Source organism: Rattus norvegicus, chromosome 4 (assembly GCF_036323735.1).
Source record: "Rattus norvegicus strain BN/NHsdMcwi chromosome 4, GRCr8, whole genome shotgun sequence".
Taxonomy (NCBI): Eukaryota; Metazoa; Chordata; class Mammalia; order Rodentia; family Muridae; genus Rattus; species Rattus norvegicus.
In genome coordinates, this window is record NC_086022.1 from 179,737,787 (window position 1) to 179,754,336 (window position 16,550).

Sequence of the window (16,550 nt, forward strand, 5' to 3'; positions counted from 1 at the left end):
TATTCTTAGCACCTTTAATTTTATTTAAGCTTTAATTGCAGAGGCTCTGTGGCTCGGGGAACGCACAGAATGTTCTAAGACTGTCCGAGGTCCAGCCCCTGCTTCCTAGACAATGTGACTGTCAGTCAAGGACAGACATACAGGTTAGCATGGGATATCCACAACGGATTATCCATACCTTGATCTAGTATTTTTGAGCTACTCTGTGTCTATAATGCCATGGTCATTAGAAATAACCATCCTGGGGTTGGGGATTTAGCTCAGTGGTAGAGTACTTGCCTAGCGAGCGCAAGGCCCTGGGTTCGGTCCCCAGCTCCGAAAAAAAGAAAAAAGAAAAAAAAAAGAAATAACCATCCTTGCTCTGCAAGCAAAGGGGAGATAAAGAAATAGCCAGGAAACTAAATCAAAAGGTGGTTAATGTTTTGAAGAACCAAAGAAACTGAGGAGAAGGGGCAGGGAAGGGGACAGGATGTTGATCTTGGCTTTGCAGAGGCCTGCCTTGTGTATCTGAGCATGCCTGAATGTAGAGAGCAGGCAGGACGTCTACAGACCCAGGAGCAATGTATTTCAGGCAGATGGACAAAGTAGGACATAGCAAAGACCCCTGCTGCAGGAAGAAGAGGAATGAGAAAACAGAGGTGAAAGGACAGGGATTCTACAGCCATTGCAGTTGGGAAAGACAAAGTGTGGACCAAGATAGATGGCTATGCCCCGATATACCAGCTCTCTAAGGCCTCTCTGGCTGTTTTGCTGAGACCACAACCTTTGCCATCTCCTTCTTTCCAGGACGGTAGTTTGCTATAAGCTCAGTAGGCACAGGAAACCTCGTTCATACCCCTCTGCAAGCCCCTGCCTGTCTAGGGAGCAGGGAAGCCTGCAGAGGAGAGACTCTCCTGTCTTCCCTGGAGGCTTAGTGATTGAACAAGCAAGCCAGCTGTGGTGAGATGTAAGAGTCTGAGCAATGCTGAGCTTTGTCCAACCTCACCAGGCTTCCCTACCTCCACACCAGTGATTTCCCAGGCCTGGGCCCCCAAGCCTCTGAGATCAACTTCGAGATAGTTCTTGATCCACAGTCTGTCTGCCAAGCTAAACATCGCTTTCGAAACTTTGTGAAAAATGTCTACTTAGCCCCAGCTTCTCGGAGTTCTGGGTCCATTGAAACGTGATCTGTGATCTAGCTCATGGTTTTTACATTTTCCCACAGTAGGGCGATAGCTTAGTGGGAAAGAGTACCTGCTGGGAAAGCAAGGAGCCTGGAGTTCAAATCCCCAGGTTAAGACAACCACAGTATCATTTATATGGTTGTATGCTCTGAACGCCTCCTAAAATGCTTCCAGAGCCTAAGCTATAGGGGCAGAGCATTTGCTTACAGTGTAAAGGTGCACAACACCCAGCACTGCAAAAAGTAGACAAATAGAAGTGGGGCCCACCTACAATTATCCCAGGCTAAACCAAGCGAAGCATCAAAGCTGCTTAATAGCCAAGCTGAGACACAGAACACCTTATATTCAAGTTAGTGCTTTTCCTCTAGAGCTGGAGAGATGGCTCAGTGGTTAAGAGCCCTGACTGCTCTTCCAGAGGCTGAGTTCAATTCCCAGCAACCACATGGTGGCTCACCACCATCTGTAATGGGATCCGATGCCCTCTTCTGGTGTGTCTGCAGACAGCTACAGTGTACTCACACACATAAATCAATAAATAAATCCATTAAAAACAATTTTCCAGATGTTCCTTCTGTTTGTATGAATCACAATCTCTCCCCTGATTGTTTCCCTCTAATTCCAGTTTAAACAGAAAGATTGCCCTATATCCAGTAACACAAGATGTTGTGGCCTTTATAATTTCACCAAGAACTTAAGACATTTCTTTCTTTGAGACAGTTTCAACAACTCTGGAGATCAAAGGTTAGGGGGTTGTTTTGGTTTTTTATTTGTTTGTTTGTTTGTTTGTTTGTTTGAGACAGATATACTATGTAGCCCCAGACAGCCTTGAGCTCAAAGATCCACCAGCCTCTGTCTTCTGAGTGCCGGGATTAAAGGCAAGGGCTTCAGTAGAAGTGAGGTGGGGTGAGACCTAAAGACAAGGCTCAGAAGCTAAGAGCACCAGCTGCTCTTTCAGAGGACCTGGGTTCAATTCCAGCACCCACAATGGCAGCTCACAGTGATCTGTAATCCTGGCCCAAGGGAACCCACACCCTCTCAGGCCTATGTGGACACCAGTCACACATACATGTGGAGGGAAGACCCATGCAGTGCTTCCATAAAGTAAAATAAATCTTTAAAAAGTCAGATGGGGCGGTACACATCTTTAATCCCAGCATTTAAAAAGCTAAGGCAGGTAGATTCCTGAGTTCCAAGTCAGCAGGCCAGCCTGGTCTACCTGGTGAGTTCTAGGCCAGCCAGGGTTACACAATGAGATCCTAGGTCAGAAAGAAAGTGGGGGAGGGAGGATCTAACCAACCAGGGTTTGTACAGTGATGTCTAATATCACGTTCATTGGAAGAAAACAGGACAGCACAGTAACTGAGGAATAACACAGGGCATATTAAGAACCTGGAACCCACACCGTAGAAGGGAAGAACTAACTCCTACAAGTTGTTCTGACTTGCGGGTGCCCACACACATACACAAAAGAAGTAAACAACACATGTAAAAATTAAGAAGGGGGGAACAATTTCCTGATCTGACATTCACAAGGAGGCACCTGAGCACTTCCGTTCCTCTCCGTGCTGGAAGCTGAACTAAATTCGCCCTAAGCCTGGTGCGTCAGCACTGAGAAGCACGGGGCTTCCCAGGGAGCCCCTGCATGTTTCTGCTGCACTGAGAAAGACGGCGCTCATCTAGTCTGTGCTGTTTATAGAGCCTCTCTGAGAATCTAATGAGGTCTGAAGAAGAAAATTCTACAGCTTTGGGGTCAATCAGAGGAAACTAAGACAAAGAGAGCTCATCTCTGGGGTCCATAGGAAGACTCCGAGGTAATAAATACAGCTCCTTAAAAGGAGATGGAGAGATGGCTCACCGGAAGAGTGCAGGCAGCTCTTCCAGAGGACCAAATTCACTACCCTGCACTGTGTCAAGAGGTTCATTGCCATCTCTAACTGCAGTCCCAGAGGCATCTGGTCTCCAATGGCACTCATACATGTGCACGCATGCGCACGCACGTAATCACACACAAAGAGACAGAGAGACAGAGAGAGACATGCACACTTAAAAATAAATTGTTGAGAGAAAAAAAAATGAGAAAAACAGCCCACAAAAAGAGTAAAGGCACACTGTACAAGCCTGACTTCCAGAGCGCTCAAGCCTTGGTGGGAAAGGGGAGAGACAACCCCTCCTACTTACCCGATACCCACACAGGCACCAATGGTGCCCTCTTACAATAACAAATAAATATATGAAAATTTAAAAATGACAACAGATATTTTTAATTTTTGAAGAATTATATTTAAAAAATTAAAAAGGATGACTGCTTTCTCTGCCCAGCTGGAAAACTTGACCCTCACTCTAATGGGGCCCTGTCACAGGGGAACGGGACAATAATAAGAAAAGGACCTAGGAGAGACCTGGGAGGCAACAGTAAATTAGCGGACAGAAAACTGTAAGAAGCAGGGATCGAGGCTAAGAGTGTGACTCAGTAATAGAGTGTGTCCAAGGCCCTGGTCCAACAGCCAGCACCATGCAAAACCAAGATGGTGCTTCCAATAAAACCCATCATTTTTATTCCCCAGATTATCGATACTGTCTCGGTCCAACACCAAGAACACACGCAGAGCAGGTCAAATTTCAATTAACAAATACACTATTTTCACTATGAACTCTATCTTGCACTGAATGCTTTGCATGAAAGCATAGTCTTTTCTTTTTCTTTTCTTTCTTTCTTTCTTTCTTTTTTTTTTTTTTTTTTTTTTTTTTTTTTTTTTTTTTAGATACCGATTTGCTGAATCATTGTCTTTAAAAGGTTAGCAGGAGTTCAAGGCCAGCCTGTATAGTTCCAGATCAGCCAGTACGACCCCAAACCTCTCATGTATTAGAGCTGAGTCCTGGAGGAAATTAAAGAACTGAGCCCAGGTTCCACTGACCGGTCACGTATGAATCACATGGGCATCGTGGAAGCCCTGCAGTGAAATTGCTTTAACGAACCGGAAATCACGCAGACAAAATCCACAGCACCTCACTGTAGTATATTTTACTGTCTTTTGGGTTAAAACAAATCGCTTGTGAGCAGAGGGCTTATCTTGAATTCACCATTCCCCTTCGAGTTCCTAGCACTGTCCCCGAACACTGAGTGTTCCTTCCCTGCGGTACAAAATTGATGAGTCAAGTTCCACTGCCTCTCTGGACCCTGCCTGCCAGGATGTGAGGTCACAGGGACATTCTGTACTATGGGTGACAATTGACAGTGGATATCAGAGCCAGGAAAGTGGCAGAGCCAAGCACCCATGAAGATCAGCAAAACCCTCCAGGCTGGGGGCTGGTGGAGAAGGATAGAGGGTTGATGAGTACTTAATGAGATCTTTCTCTCTCTCCCTCCAATAACTCCGCTGGGACGCATGAGACCGTGTCAGACATACGCCACACGTTCAGATGGAAAGAAAACCCAATCCTGGTCTGTAAACGTATTCCGTGACTTTTTTTTTTTTAAAGGAGAAAAGGTACAGTGCCCTTTTCTTGGACAAGCAGAGCGAAGGATTAAGCTGATGCAATGTAAAAAGCCACCTCGGATTCCTATTCATTAATTCGCTATTTTCCATAAAATGTATGATTCATAAAACAAACAGCCTGCTGTCGGGTAAATTTTGCTCTGCTGACTGTAATCTCCAATGACTTTTCCCCCTCCCTGGCTGTAATTTAAAATTCAACAACTCATTCGGTTTAAAAATTCCCCAACCCCTAATTTCAACCAGAAATGCATTAACTCAGTAACTTAACCACCACCCCACAGATGCCTTACCCTAAACGTCTGGGTCGAAGCTTCTGATCCTCCTTCTTCATCATACGACTCGGTCGAAGCTTCTAATTCTTCTTCTTCAGCATACGATGCCGAACATCCATTACTGCAGTCCTTTAAAATAAAAATAATTAAACCTCCATTAAGTAAAGCCAGGTGGGTCAATGCGGGGACCTGATCAAGGGACTTACCATCACAGAAGACAGAAAAGCCAAACCTGGACCGTCCAACACACAGGGCCAGCTCCAGCCGGAGTGACTGTCCTAGGCTTCCCACCCTCCCAGGTCTGACTTAATATATCTTCTAGCAGCTTGGGGAGGAGCTCCTTAAATTCCGGGTCAGCCCAGGAGCCAGGGTTCTCCAGCAATGAACAAGAAGGCAATTGTCTCCCGAATGTCCGAGTAAGTCGTCTAGACCGAGGGTTTAAGCCGTTTATAGAGAGGTGGGGAAAAAAAAAATCTCTCGAGCGCGCTCAGCCTCGTGGTCTTGTCAATCACAGGCGCACAATAGGCAGGCTGCTTCAAGCTTGAGGGGACGCAGACTGGCTGAAACCATTTTCTCCACCCGCAGGGTCCCCCGTGCTTTGGCGGCGGCCAAAACATTACATTCGAAAAACAAGACCTCTTGATACTGGTAGCAATTAAATAAATAAAAGATACGGTGGTTCGGAATTAACTAGTGAAAGAGGCAGGCATTCATTCAAAAAGCTGGGAGCTAGTTTGCTAAATAGCTGGGAAGGAGGGAAGGAAGGGGTCGAAGGCAGAGGCAGCGGTCCGGATGTTTTGGTGGCAAAAATCTCCCCGTCATCCTCCAGTTTTCCTAGCCTAGACTCCAGAATCCCTGGTGACATCTCAGCCATCCCTAACGTGCCCCAGTTCCTGTGGCGACCCCCACGTTTTCTCCCCATATTCGACTGTGACCCCAGCATTCCTGTAATGACCCTTGAATCCCAACAGTGATCCTTCGGTGCCCAATGGAGAGCCCCAGGATGACCCCAGAATGCCCCGGGGGAGACACTCTTAGCTCCTGAGTCACTGGTGGCGACTCGAGAGCACCCATGAATTACCTCCATCCCTGAGTTCCCTAGTGGCGACCTCCGCTGCGACCTAGCGTCTCCCAAACCCTGCATTCTCTGTGACAACCTCCGAGTTTTCCGCATCTCCGAGTCTCCAGCGGTGACCCCCCCCAAACACACACACCCTATACCCCTTCGCGACCAGTGGTGCCTTGCGGCTACCGGAAAGCCTAGTGGCGCCCTCCCGCAGTAGCCCCCCCCCCCCGAGTGAGACCCGCAGGATGCTGGTCCTAGCGCCCCTCGCCCTTTGCCACGCAGGTACCTGGCGGGCCAGGGTTGCAGTTGCCCGGGACAAGTAGGCCATGACAAAGCTGCGGGCGCGTGGAAATGCGTGGCACAGCGGCGCTGCCGAGAGCCCGGGGTTGCAGTTCGGCGGGGCAGGCGATAGAGGTATGATGGGAGAGCCACCAGCAGGCACCCGACGCAGGGACGAGCGCAGCCTCTGCAGCATCTCCGCGTCACGGGTGCGTGCGGTCACGCATGGCTGGGCGCGCGCATCCAGGACCCAGGAGCACCCGCGCTTTACTCAGGAATTCTACCCAGCAGGGACAACTCGGCGACACATTAGCATCAAAACGGCGCTGTCTGGACCAGAGTTTGTAGCAGGGACCAGCATTTGTGCTTGGGCTCTGGCTTGCAACAGACCTCAAAACGTGAATCCGGTTCTCCAGGGCTCTGTGTCGCGGTTCGCACGACCTAGCTACCCTGCCGGTAGCCTCAGAAGCAATCACCATGTGTTATGCTTCAGGCAAAACAGCCGCCCTGCCAGCATGGTGTGGTGGTTGTCGGTGTGGTGGTTGTCGCTTTTAACCCGGCTCTTGAGAGGCTGACAAAGATGACTGACCCTACAGTGAGACCCTGTCTCCCACACAAACAAGCAAACACCAGGGGTTGGCATCCGTTTCCACAACCACTGCCAGCCCCCAGGGACGCAACACCAGCTGGTCTTGAGGCCTTGCACTCAGGTGTTAGAAGCTAACTCCATTTCTGCCCTCACTATCGATTTTTTAAAATGAGTTAAATAATAACAGGGCCTCCCTTCTCCCTATTGTTCAGACTGGTTTCCAGAGTGTTAATACTTGTACTTCTCCGGGAAAATAAAATTGGTGTTGTTTAGACCACAAAGACCTTCTGAGAACCAGGTCATCGTGACTTGAAAGAAAACTGGCCCACCATGATGACATTAAAACCTTGTAACAATGTGTTTGTGCTAAACGCTTCTGATAGGCTCTGCTTGCTTGCAAAGGTCATAAAGGACCTACCTAAGAATTGCTCTGCTGCAGTTCAGACGCAGAGTCTTTCCTCTGCTAATGTAAGCTCTCCACACGGTATAACAACATGTGTACACAGGGACACATAGTTAAAAATAGTGCCTTCCCAGGAATACCGTTTTGGCATTTCTGACAGTGAGCTTCTATAGCAATATTAAAAAGAGAAAAAGAAGCTTAGATATATTTCTGGGTTCAGTGAAGGAAAAGGGAGAGGGGCCAGCTTTAGCCCCCTCTGCCCTCCTCTTGGGTGGAAAGCCCTGGCCTGTTCCAACAGCCTGAAGTGTTTCTCCAGTATGTGTTTCTCATTAACTTTTTTTAATGTTGAGGTGTATTTGTTCATAGTTACTAAAGTGCACGGTGGTTCCAGGGATTCTCAGTCAATGTCTCAGCTTACAGGCAGGGAGCCCTCCTCCTTCACAAAGTAATAGTGGTCCCTGGATTTTGAAATAGGAAGATGGCTTTCTGGGGAGAAAGCAGTTCAATCCGCCTGGTTCCAAAGTCCTTCTATTAAAGTAGCTAGACAGAGAGCAGCAATCTTGGAGGCCCAAGAGGGTGGACCCTTCCCCTGGTCAACCTTGAACCCCGCCTGCTGTTTTCCAGGTAAAACTAGAAAGGGATATTTCACAGCTACCCTTATTTAGGATTTAAAATTCTATATGCAATTCCGGAGGCTCTCACCCATGTAGAACTACTTCCTCTTTCCTGATCAAGAAAAAGACAGAAACTGAGTTTGACCTCTTGCCCCAAAGATTAGAACTTTAAATATTGCTGTCTTCTCTATAAGGAGTTAGTCTAGGTGGGTCTGTCGGTCACCTGGCCAGGATGTGACCTGCCACATGAGGCTCTTCAAAAAGCTTCCAACTGACTTACGTCAAGATCCAACAGATCTTGGCTACTGTCGGCATCCGTTGCTGCCCTGGCGCCCTTGGGCATGCGCATTTTACTGTCCAAGTCCACTTCTGCTCTACCCAAATCGCCAGGAATTGGAAACCACCTAGATAACCACCAATTAATTAACAGATAGGATCATAAAATGTGGCACATTTACACAAAGGAAGGTTGTGGTTCAACTGTTAAGAAAAACAAAATGTGCAGGTAAGTGGATGGGGCCAGAAACAGTCATCCTGCTTGAGAAACACAGACCTGGAACGACGAATATCAAATGTTTTCTCTTACACGTGGATGTTAGCTTTTAGGCTTTAAATAGGCATGCTCCTATGAATAACCAGAAGATGGTAGCTTGTAAAGGACTTGGGAGAAGAGGGGGTTCTTCCAAGGAAGAGGAAATCAAGCATAGTATTACAAAAAGACAAAGAGGAATGGATGGAATGGGGGAGGTGAGAGAAAAGGAGAGGGGGGATATGAGAAGATACTAATAACACTAAAGGCCACTTGAAAAGCCATATGGAAACCTACTACTATAGAAGCCCCCCCCCAAAATACACAGGTGTGAGGGGAACTTAAATGGAATCACTATACAGAGGGAGCCACAACGCCCAACCAGATACCTTATGCCACCAAATAAAACCTCCGGTGCCAGGAATGGAGTACATCCTATTGAGTAGTTGGCCAAAGGGGTCCGGAGGACTCTCCCAAACATCACGGGCTATAGCCAAGGCCACTGGTTACTCTCCATAACCTGATTGGTAAGGCCCTGTTGCTGGAAACATAACTTGTCTATGTCATCAAACATGGAGGCCTAGCCTAGCTGAAACTCTACCCCTCCAGACCAATATGCATGGTACTGAAAAGTACTTCTCGGACCACTAGAGGAGAAAAGGAATCACCACTATCACCCACCTGTGGACCATGAGATCCACAACAGAGACCGGACTGCAAGATGTAACGGTGAGGTGGGGCACAAATGCTACTGTTGGATACAAAGTTGCCCAAATGCTATTGTTGGATACAAAGCTGGTCCCCAAAGGGCAGTGTTGGTGATTTTGTCCTAAACAGAACGAATCTGGCTTGACTCAGTTAAACAGAAGGACTGTTATGGGGTAAAACAAAAACAAAAACAAGGTCCTAAGTTCAGCTTCTGACAGAAATCACCTATTGTGAGATTGTTTACCAGGAAAGCCATCTTATCCCTTACTGACCTGATCCTCTGGCAAAGACATCAAGTTCCTGACTCATCCTGCACTGACACCTACACTTTTCTGGTCTGCACCCCTCCCTCTTTGTCCCCTAAAGGCTTCCTGCTCCATTCACACACCCACTCCCCTGACAAGACAGCCCAGCATTTTGATTCCTCAAATAAACTTTCTGCCCTCGCTTACCATTTCGGGAGTAACCAGCAACTTTTGTATTAGATTGAAAGGCCCAGTCTACGAGGTGGGACTCACTCATTACACTGTTGAAGTGGCCAAAACCTTGAGACTAGATAAGTCATGGACCTAGAGGAAAACCTACTATTGTTCTGCTAAAGACACATAACAATGAATGTTGCCTAATGACGTTCTGCCATGCCCATTGGGCACAGTATCACTCGGCTGCGTCAAAAGATCTTGGCAGTAGATGGGATTAATGCAGATCCACAGCTGGACTTGGATATAGATGGTGACTGACGCTTCAGTGACAAAGAGGAAAAGTTGTGGTTCGCCACCTGTCACTGTGATCAAGTCTGTTCATTTTTGAGACGTCTCACTTAACTGATGCTGACTTCAAAGTTGGGTTCGAAGTCACTAAGTATTCATACTGCATGAACCTCTAATTCTCCCTCAATTACCTCAGTGCAGGAATTGCAATATATTCATCCATGCTCAGGTTATGCTGTGTGCTGGGGTCAAACCCAGACGACCTTGACCTCCGTCCGCAGTGACTGAGTATCTGTTATCCCAGTATGGACAGGGAGCACTTGAGGTGGGAACTGCAAATTAATTCAGCTCTGCCTCAAAGGGCCTGACTCGTTCTTGCTTTTACAGTGCTGGTGTTTTCTGTTTTCTGGATGTATTCTTTCAACGTGTGTGTGTGTGTGTGTGTGTGTGTGTGTGTGTGTGTGTGTGTGTGTGTGTGTGTGTGTGTGTGGTGTGTGTGTTTGCATTTTCTTCACAAACCTCTTAAATCCAATTGTCCCTTTTTGCAAGAACAATCGATTAACACTCCATGACCTAATCTTTAAATCTCCTTACCCGTGCTCCTATAATCTGCACAGGGCAAGCCTGCTGAGAGGCAGTTCACAGGTGACCTGGTAATGGGAGTCTCCTCTTCCCTCAGAACACCACACAAAATGTGTCATGGGGTGGCCGTGTAAAGACAGACTACATGGCCATGCAGTGTCACTCAGAAAATGAATGTGCTAAACGCTTCCGACACCCAGGCTCCTTTCTCTCAGACCAGACACCTGAGCCTGCCCCTCACTCCCCCACCCTCCTGTGTGCTTCCCATTACCTCTGCACACAGAGGACAGCCTTACCCTGGAAAGCCTCCGGCCATCTTGAGGCTCTGCCACAGGAGTGACAGATGGGCAGAGAAAAGGAGTCTAAGCAGAGATTAGAGATTTCAGTGTTTGTTAGGAAACACTTGGGCTTAAGTTTTGCACTTTACAAAAATAGATCCACATTTCCAGTTCTGAGTGGGAGACATTATTAAACCTAATTAAATGAGGCTAAAACCAAAACAGATTATCTCCTTCAAGACTCTAGAGAATATTTTATTTTACACGCTTGTCTCACTGTGTAGTCCTGGCTGGCCTCGAACTCACAGAGATCTGCCTGCTTCTGCCTCCTGAGTCCATATACCACTGTACTAGATGGGACTTGCTCTCTCTCTCTCTCTCTCTCTCTCTCTCTCTCTCTTTTAAGATTTATTTATTTACATGAGTACACTGTAGCTCTCTTCAGACACACCAGAAGAGGGCATCAGATCTCACTACAGATGGTTGTGAACCACCATGTGGTTGCTGGGATTTGAACTCAGGACCTCTGGAAGAGCAGTCAGTGCTCTTAACCACTGAGCCATCAGAGCTGGAGGGATGGTTCAATGGTTAGAGCACTTGCTGCTCATGCAGAGGACGGAGTCTGGCTCCTAGCTCCCTACAACCACTTGTAACTACAGCCCCCAGGGGATCCCCTCTTGCATCTCCACAGGCTCTGCACTCACGAGCATAAAACCATATGCAGACACAAAAGGAGCAGCCCAGGAGCCCCCGGTGATGACCACGTAAAGATAAAGGTGCTGCTCAAATCTGGTTCAGATTTAATGTGAGGAACTGCCTCTGCCAGCAAGCCCTAGCTCTCCTTGATGGTCTCTAGAGCAGCCCAGCCCAGCGACCTCTGCCTGTGCTGTCTCCTGCACCACTTGGCTCTCTCCAGGGTCTCCAGCGTTGCAGTCTTCCTGTGTCCACAGGAAAACGCGCCTGTGTGCTTTCTGCTGCTGTGAAAAACACCACGGTCAAAAGCAACCGTGGGAGTGAGGGTTTATTTGGCTCACATTTTGGGACCAGAGCCCATCTTTGAGAGAATTCAAGGCAGGGCCACCTTCCCATGGGTGACAATGTCCAAGATATGCTGGGCCCTCCCACAGCAATCAACAACCAAGACCGTGCCTACAGGACAGTCTGCAAGGAGGCATTTTCTCCGCTGAGGGTCCTTCCTCCTGGATGACTCTAGTTTGTGTCAAATTGACACAAAAGTAACCAGGACAGCAAGAGAGCAAGCAAGCAGGCAAGCAGGCATGCAAGCAAGTAACATTTCCTGCTGCTGGGCTTGCAGACCCCTGACATGTTTGGATGGGAAGGAGGCAGCATTCACATCCTAGGCCACACAAACTTCTGCTATACTTTCTCCTACCGTAATTTACATTATTCCCAGGAGACTCGAGATAATGAACATCAAGTACATATCAGTTACTTCCTGGTTAGTGTGAGGAAATACCTAACAGAAAGGAAGAGTTCACATCAGCCCTCCAATGAAGAGGAAACAGTCTGACTGTGGTGGGAAGGTACAGGCCAGGAACTAGGCTGCCAGTTCACATTCACATCCGGACAGATTTGAATGTGACACAGGAAAGCTAGTTGGGGCTGGCTTTCCTTTTTTTCCATTTTACTCAGTCTGGAAGTCCAGGCTGTGATATGGGTTATTCACAATCAAGGTGGGTCTACCCCTCCATCCCAGGTTAACACTGCAGAGGCATGTCCAGGGTACCTACTGTTCTGGGTCCTTCTCAGTGTAACAAAGTATACAACCAAAATTACCCATCGCACTTCATAAACCGTTGTCACACTTTTCTGTAGGGAATAAAGAGGACCATATGTTGTCTCCCACTTGGGGATTCCAGCTTCTAATTGTTAAAACCACTTGTAGCCAGATGGGAGAAAATGTAGGTAGAGTCCAGGAAACTATCTAGGGGTTCACCAGATGGGAAGCGATGTAGGGAGAGGAGTGCATGGGAAGGAAAACCCAAGTAAGGAGGTACTGGGGGCAAAAGGGTGCAGTGGGAAAGGGGAAGGCAGAGTGGGGGAAGACCATGGCGGAGAAGTGGGGGAGCATAAAGCAAAAGTATTATGAAAATGCCATAAAGAAGCTTATTACTCTGTAAGTAATTTAATAGAAGGAAGGAAGGAAGAAGAAAGGAAATGGGGACGGAGGAGGGTACACATGTGACCACAGCCAGCCTGCTCCCTGATGTGCCCTAGTCAACAAGTACAGAGCCTACAGACATGGCAGAACACGGCATGTCCGTGACTGTCTTCCCAGTTCTAGGAAGCACATGCAGGGCTTATTTGCAGGAAGTGATCAACACATGCAAAGGTGGGGAGGTGCGACTGGTGGGAGTGGGGCTGTTGGGGGCGTGGCTGGTGAGGGTGCGGCTGGTGGCCAATGATGATAAAAGATTCCCAGGAAACTGAGACATGGAAACATGGGAATTTGAATCACCAGAGTCTTCAGGGAACGGCTAATTGAAGGGTTCTTCTCATCAGAGTGCTCTATACATTCGCCAAACCTTGGAAATGCAGGGAATCACACATGGACTGCATAGGAGCACACGCCTGTCATCACAGTACCTGGGACACACAAGCAGTAGAATGGAGTTCAAGGTCAGCTGCGGGGGTGATGACTCAAGTCTTTTTACCCCAGCACTTGGGAAGTAGAAGCAGAGGGATCTCTGTTGAGTCAGAAAGTCTCCGTAGGTCCAGGACAACCAGGGCAACTTAATGAGACCCTGACTCAACAAAAAAGTGTTTGGGGTCGGTCTGGACTACATGAGGCTGTCTCCATTTTTTTAAATTAAATTAATATTTGTATTCAGTAAGTCATTTGCGAGGTGTCCCTCTGGTTGTGGAGCTCTGTCCTCTGAGCATAACACACCTGACAGTCCCTCCCGCCCCATAGGCACGTGGTCAAGAGAGGTCTATTGAAGATGGTAGCTCACTGTAGGATGAGGCTTCAGCCAGACGGCTCCTGTGAATTGTCACGTAGGAGAAACCCAGACAGCAGCTGCCTGAATCACAGGCATTCGTGAAAGTCACCCTTGCTGTATCAACTTTTTCTGAGGAGCTGTGAGCAGACACCTCTTCACCCCCTACAGGGTACCAAGCAATGACAGACCAAAGTGCAGGCCCCAGAAGAGTCAGTTCAGTGACGCTTCCGGGCTCACCCACGGGAGCGTGGGTGACCCCAAACAGCTGCATCACCACCAAGTCCCATGTGTCACAGATGGCTGACTCACAGAGGCTGCATCCCAGAGGCCTGCCTCTCTGTAGCCTTCCCACACCAGGAAATGACAGCTAGACTCTCAAGTCCTGGGACCATACTGGAAGTGTCAATGGTACCTTTACCATTACCACAGCCCCAGGCTACCACTGTGTTGTTTCCTTGCCTGGGCAAGGCAGTCTCTACTCCAAACTGTGCATGGCCCTGAGGAAAAAAGTCACAGTACGTCCCTCAGCCACGCTCTCATAAACCCCAATAGACTCCCTCCAATAAACTCAGTGGTTTGCACAATTGTTCTGGCAACCCTTTCATTCAACAGACCGATGTGTCCCATCAAACGTGACACAATCAGGCACCTACCACTCCTTGGGAAATCACGAAGTCCAGAGCAAACACCAGCAGGCTGAACGTGTCCATCAAGCTTCTTGGGGTGACAGCACCAAGCGTGTGCCTGGTCCTGGTGTGCTCTCTAGAATCTTAAATGCCACTGTCAGTTTGGGCAGGGAACTGTCCATCACAGCATCCCGAGGAGACACCTTGTTCCTCGGGTAGACACCTTGACTCTCAGATAAAACTTGATCCCCGGCTTTTGAGGGTAAACCAGCAGAGAGAAGAATTGGCATTTGGGCAAAGGCATTTTTTAAGGCTTATGAGGAAGAAAGAAGGCTGAGAAGAAAGAAAGAAGAAGCTTGCCGGGCCATCATACACAAGGCCCAGGGTTCAAGCTCCAGCACTGACAATCTTAAATGGTAACAATAACAACACCTGAGAGGCTGGAACGGTGGCTCAGTGGGAAAGAGCACCGGTTGCTAAAGAGCCCTGGTTGCTAAAGAGCACTGGTTGCTCTGGCTGAGGCCCAGGTTCAGTTGCCAGTAGCAACGTGACAGACAGCTCACAATCATGGGTAGATCCAGCGCTCCAACACCCTCCTCTGGCCTCCACAGCACCAGGCATAGTACACATGCAAACAGGGAAGCAAAATGCTTATACACATTTAGAGACCGACAGACAGACAGACCGACAGACAGACAGACAGACAGACACTGAGACCAAGGCTTAGCAAGAAGATCCACCCAAGAGCATGATGTAGGCTTCTCAGGACCACAGTTGAGCATCATGGTGGTAGACATAGTTATTTTAATGGCTCAAGCTACACCTCAAAGGCTTGCCAGGAAGCTCCTTTTTCCTCTTCCGGCCCTAAAATAAATACGTAATTTTTAAAAATTTTTCAAGATTTATTTTTAAACAGGGTGTCATTACGTAGCCCTAGCTGGCCTGGAACGCAATATGTAAACCAGGCTACCTCTGAGCTCACAGATACACTCTTGCTCCTGGTTTCCGAGGACCGATGTTTAATTGGCACGCCCTACCATTCCTAGCCGAATGATTTATTTTTATTTTTAATTGTATGTGCATTGTGTGCCTGTGTGTATGGTCCTGTGAGTGCCTTCAGACCCCAGAAGAGGATGTTGGACGCCCCTGGGGTTACAGGCTTTTGTGAGCAACCAGACAAGGGTTCTGGGAAATGAGCTCGGGTCTTCTGTAACAGCAGTACATGCTGTCAACCGCTAAGACGCTTTTCTTCTTTTTGGTTAAGAAGAGGGGCACAGTAGTAGCAAATGTGGTAACCCTGTTCCGCCCCGACTAGGAGTGGCTTCTCAGGGAGGCAAAGCTGGGAGGACATACTGGGATTTGTGGTGGCTTGATGACAGGAGGGCTTGGGACACAATGACCTACGCTATTCATTTCTTCATGCCCTAGCAACTTTTGTGGCTTACCCCTTGGCGACGTGAAAGAAAAGCTCTGATGTTTTTAAAAGAGAGTGAAAAAAGAAACAGGAACCGTGCTGCCAAGATGTTCCCTCCCGCAGATGTTTTCTGCCAGGCAAACCTTGGGAGAGATTTAAATAAAGGCTTACCAAGGACAACACCGCAGGCTGGAGACAATACTCGTGAGTGAGAAAGGGCATTCCCACCAAGCCTGACAACTGAGTTTGATCCCCCAGATCCACACAGTTTGTGGGCACTGACCCGCCATTGGTCAGACTGAGAGTGTACCATAGCCACACCCACACATACAATAAACAAATGATCTCTCTTGAAAATCTCATTTTTAAAGATCTTACCTGCCTCTGTCTTCACTTTGCTCTAAAACAAGGAGTCACTGTGAAGCCCCAACAGGTCTGGAGTTCAGTGTAGACGCTGTTCGCAAGTGGAGGACAGGAACTGAAGCCCGTGAACGGGTTGATGTGCTCAAACAGCATATTGATTGGAAAGAAACCAAAGACAGATTCCAGACACTGGTGACCAGCTCTGACACCACAGGGTAAATCAAGGCAGGCAGGCAGTGGGGGGATCAGTGCTGGGAGGGCTGATGGGTGTCGGTCCAGATTCCAACGGGGGCTGCTACCTATGGCAGCCATCAATTAGAGGAAAGAAAAGGGAGAAATCAAGCACATCCACACATACAGAGAAGCGTTGAAGAAAAGGGCAAGCTCCAGCAACCTCACACATACAAGTACAGACAGACAGACATTCACACGTTGGATGCTCCAACAAGCAGGTTCCAAGCAATTCATATTATATATATATTGTCTTTTTCTTT

The 16,550-nt window shown here is 48.0% G+C and overlaps 1 protein-coding gene across 8 annotated transcripts in view; it reads right to left on the reverse strand.

Annotated features, from left to right (window-relative positions):
• Positions 1-16,550, reverse strand: part of Bcat1 (branched chain amino acid transaminase 1) — an 82,312-nt gene that overhangs the window by 42,125 nt on the left and 23,637 nt on the right. For 4 of the 8 annotated variants that reach the window (XM_063285688.1, XM_008763372.3, NM_001394001.1 and 1 more), the window contains 1 exon segment: positions 4,951-5,061. In XM_063285688.1, coding sequence (XP_063141758.1) covers positions 4,951-5,061 — 111 coding nt within the window. 8 annotated transcript variants of the gene reach the window in all.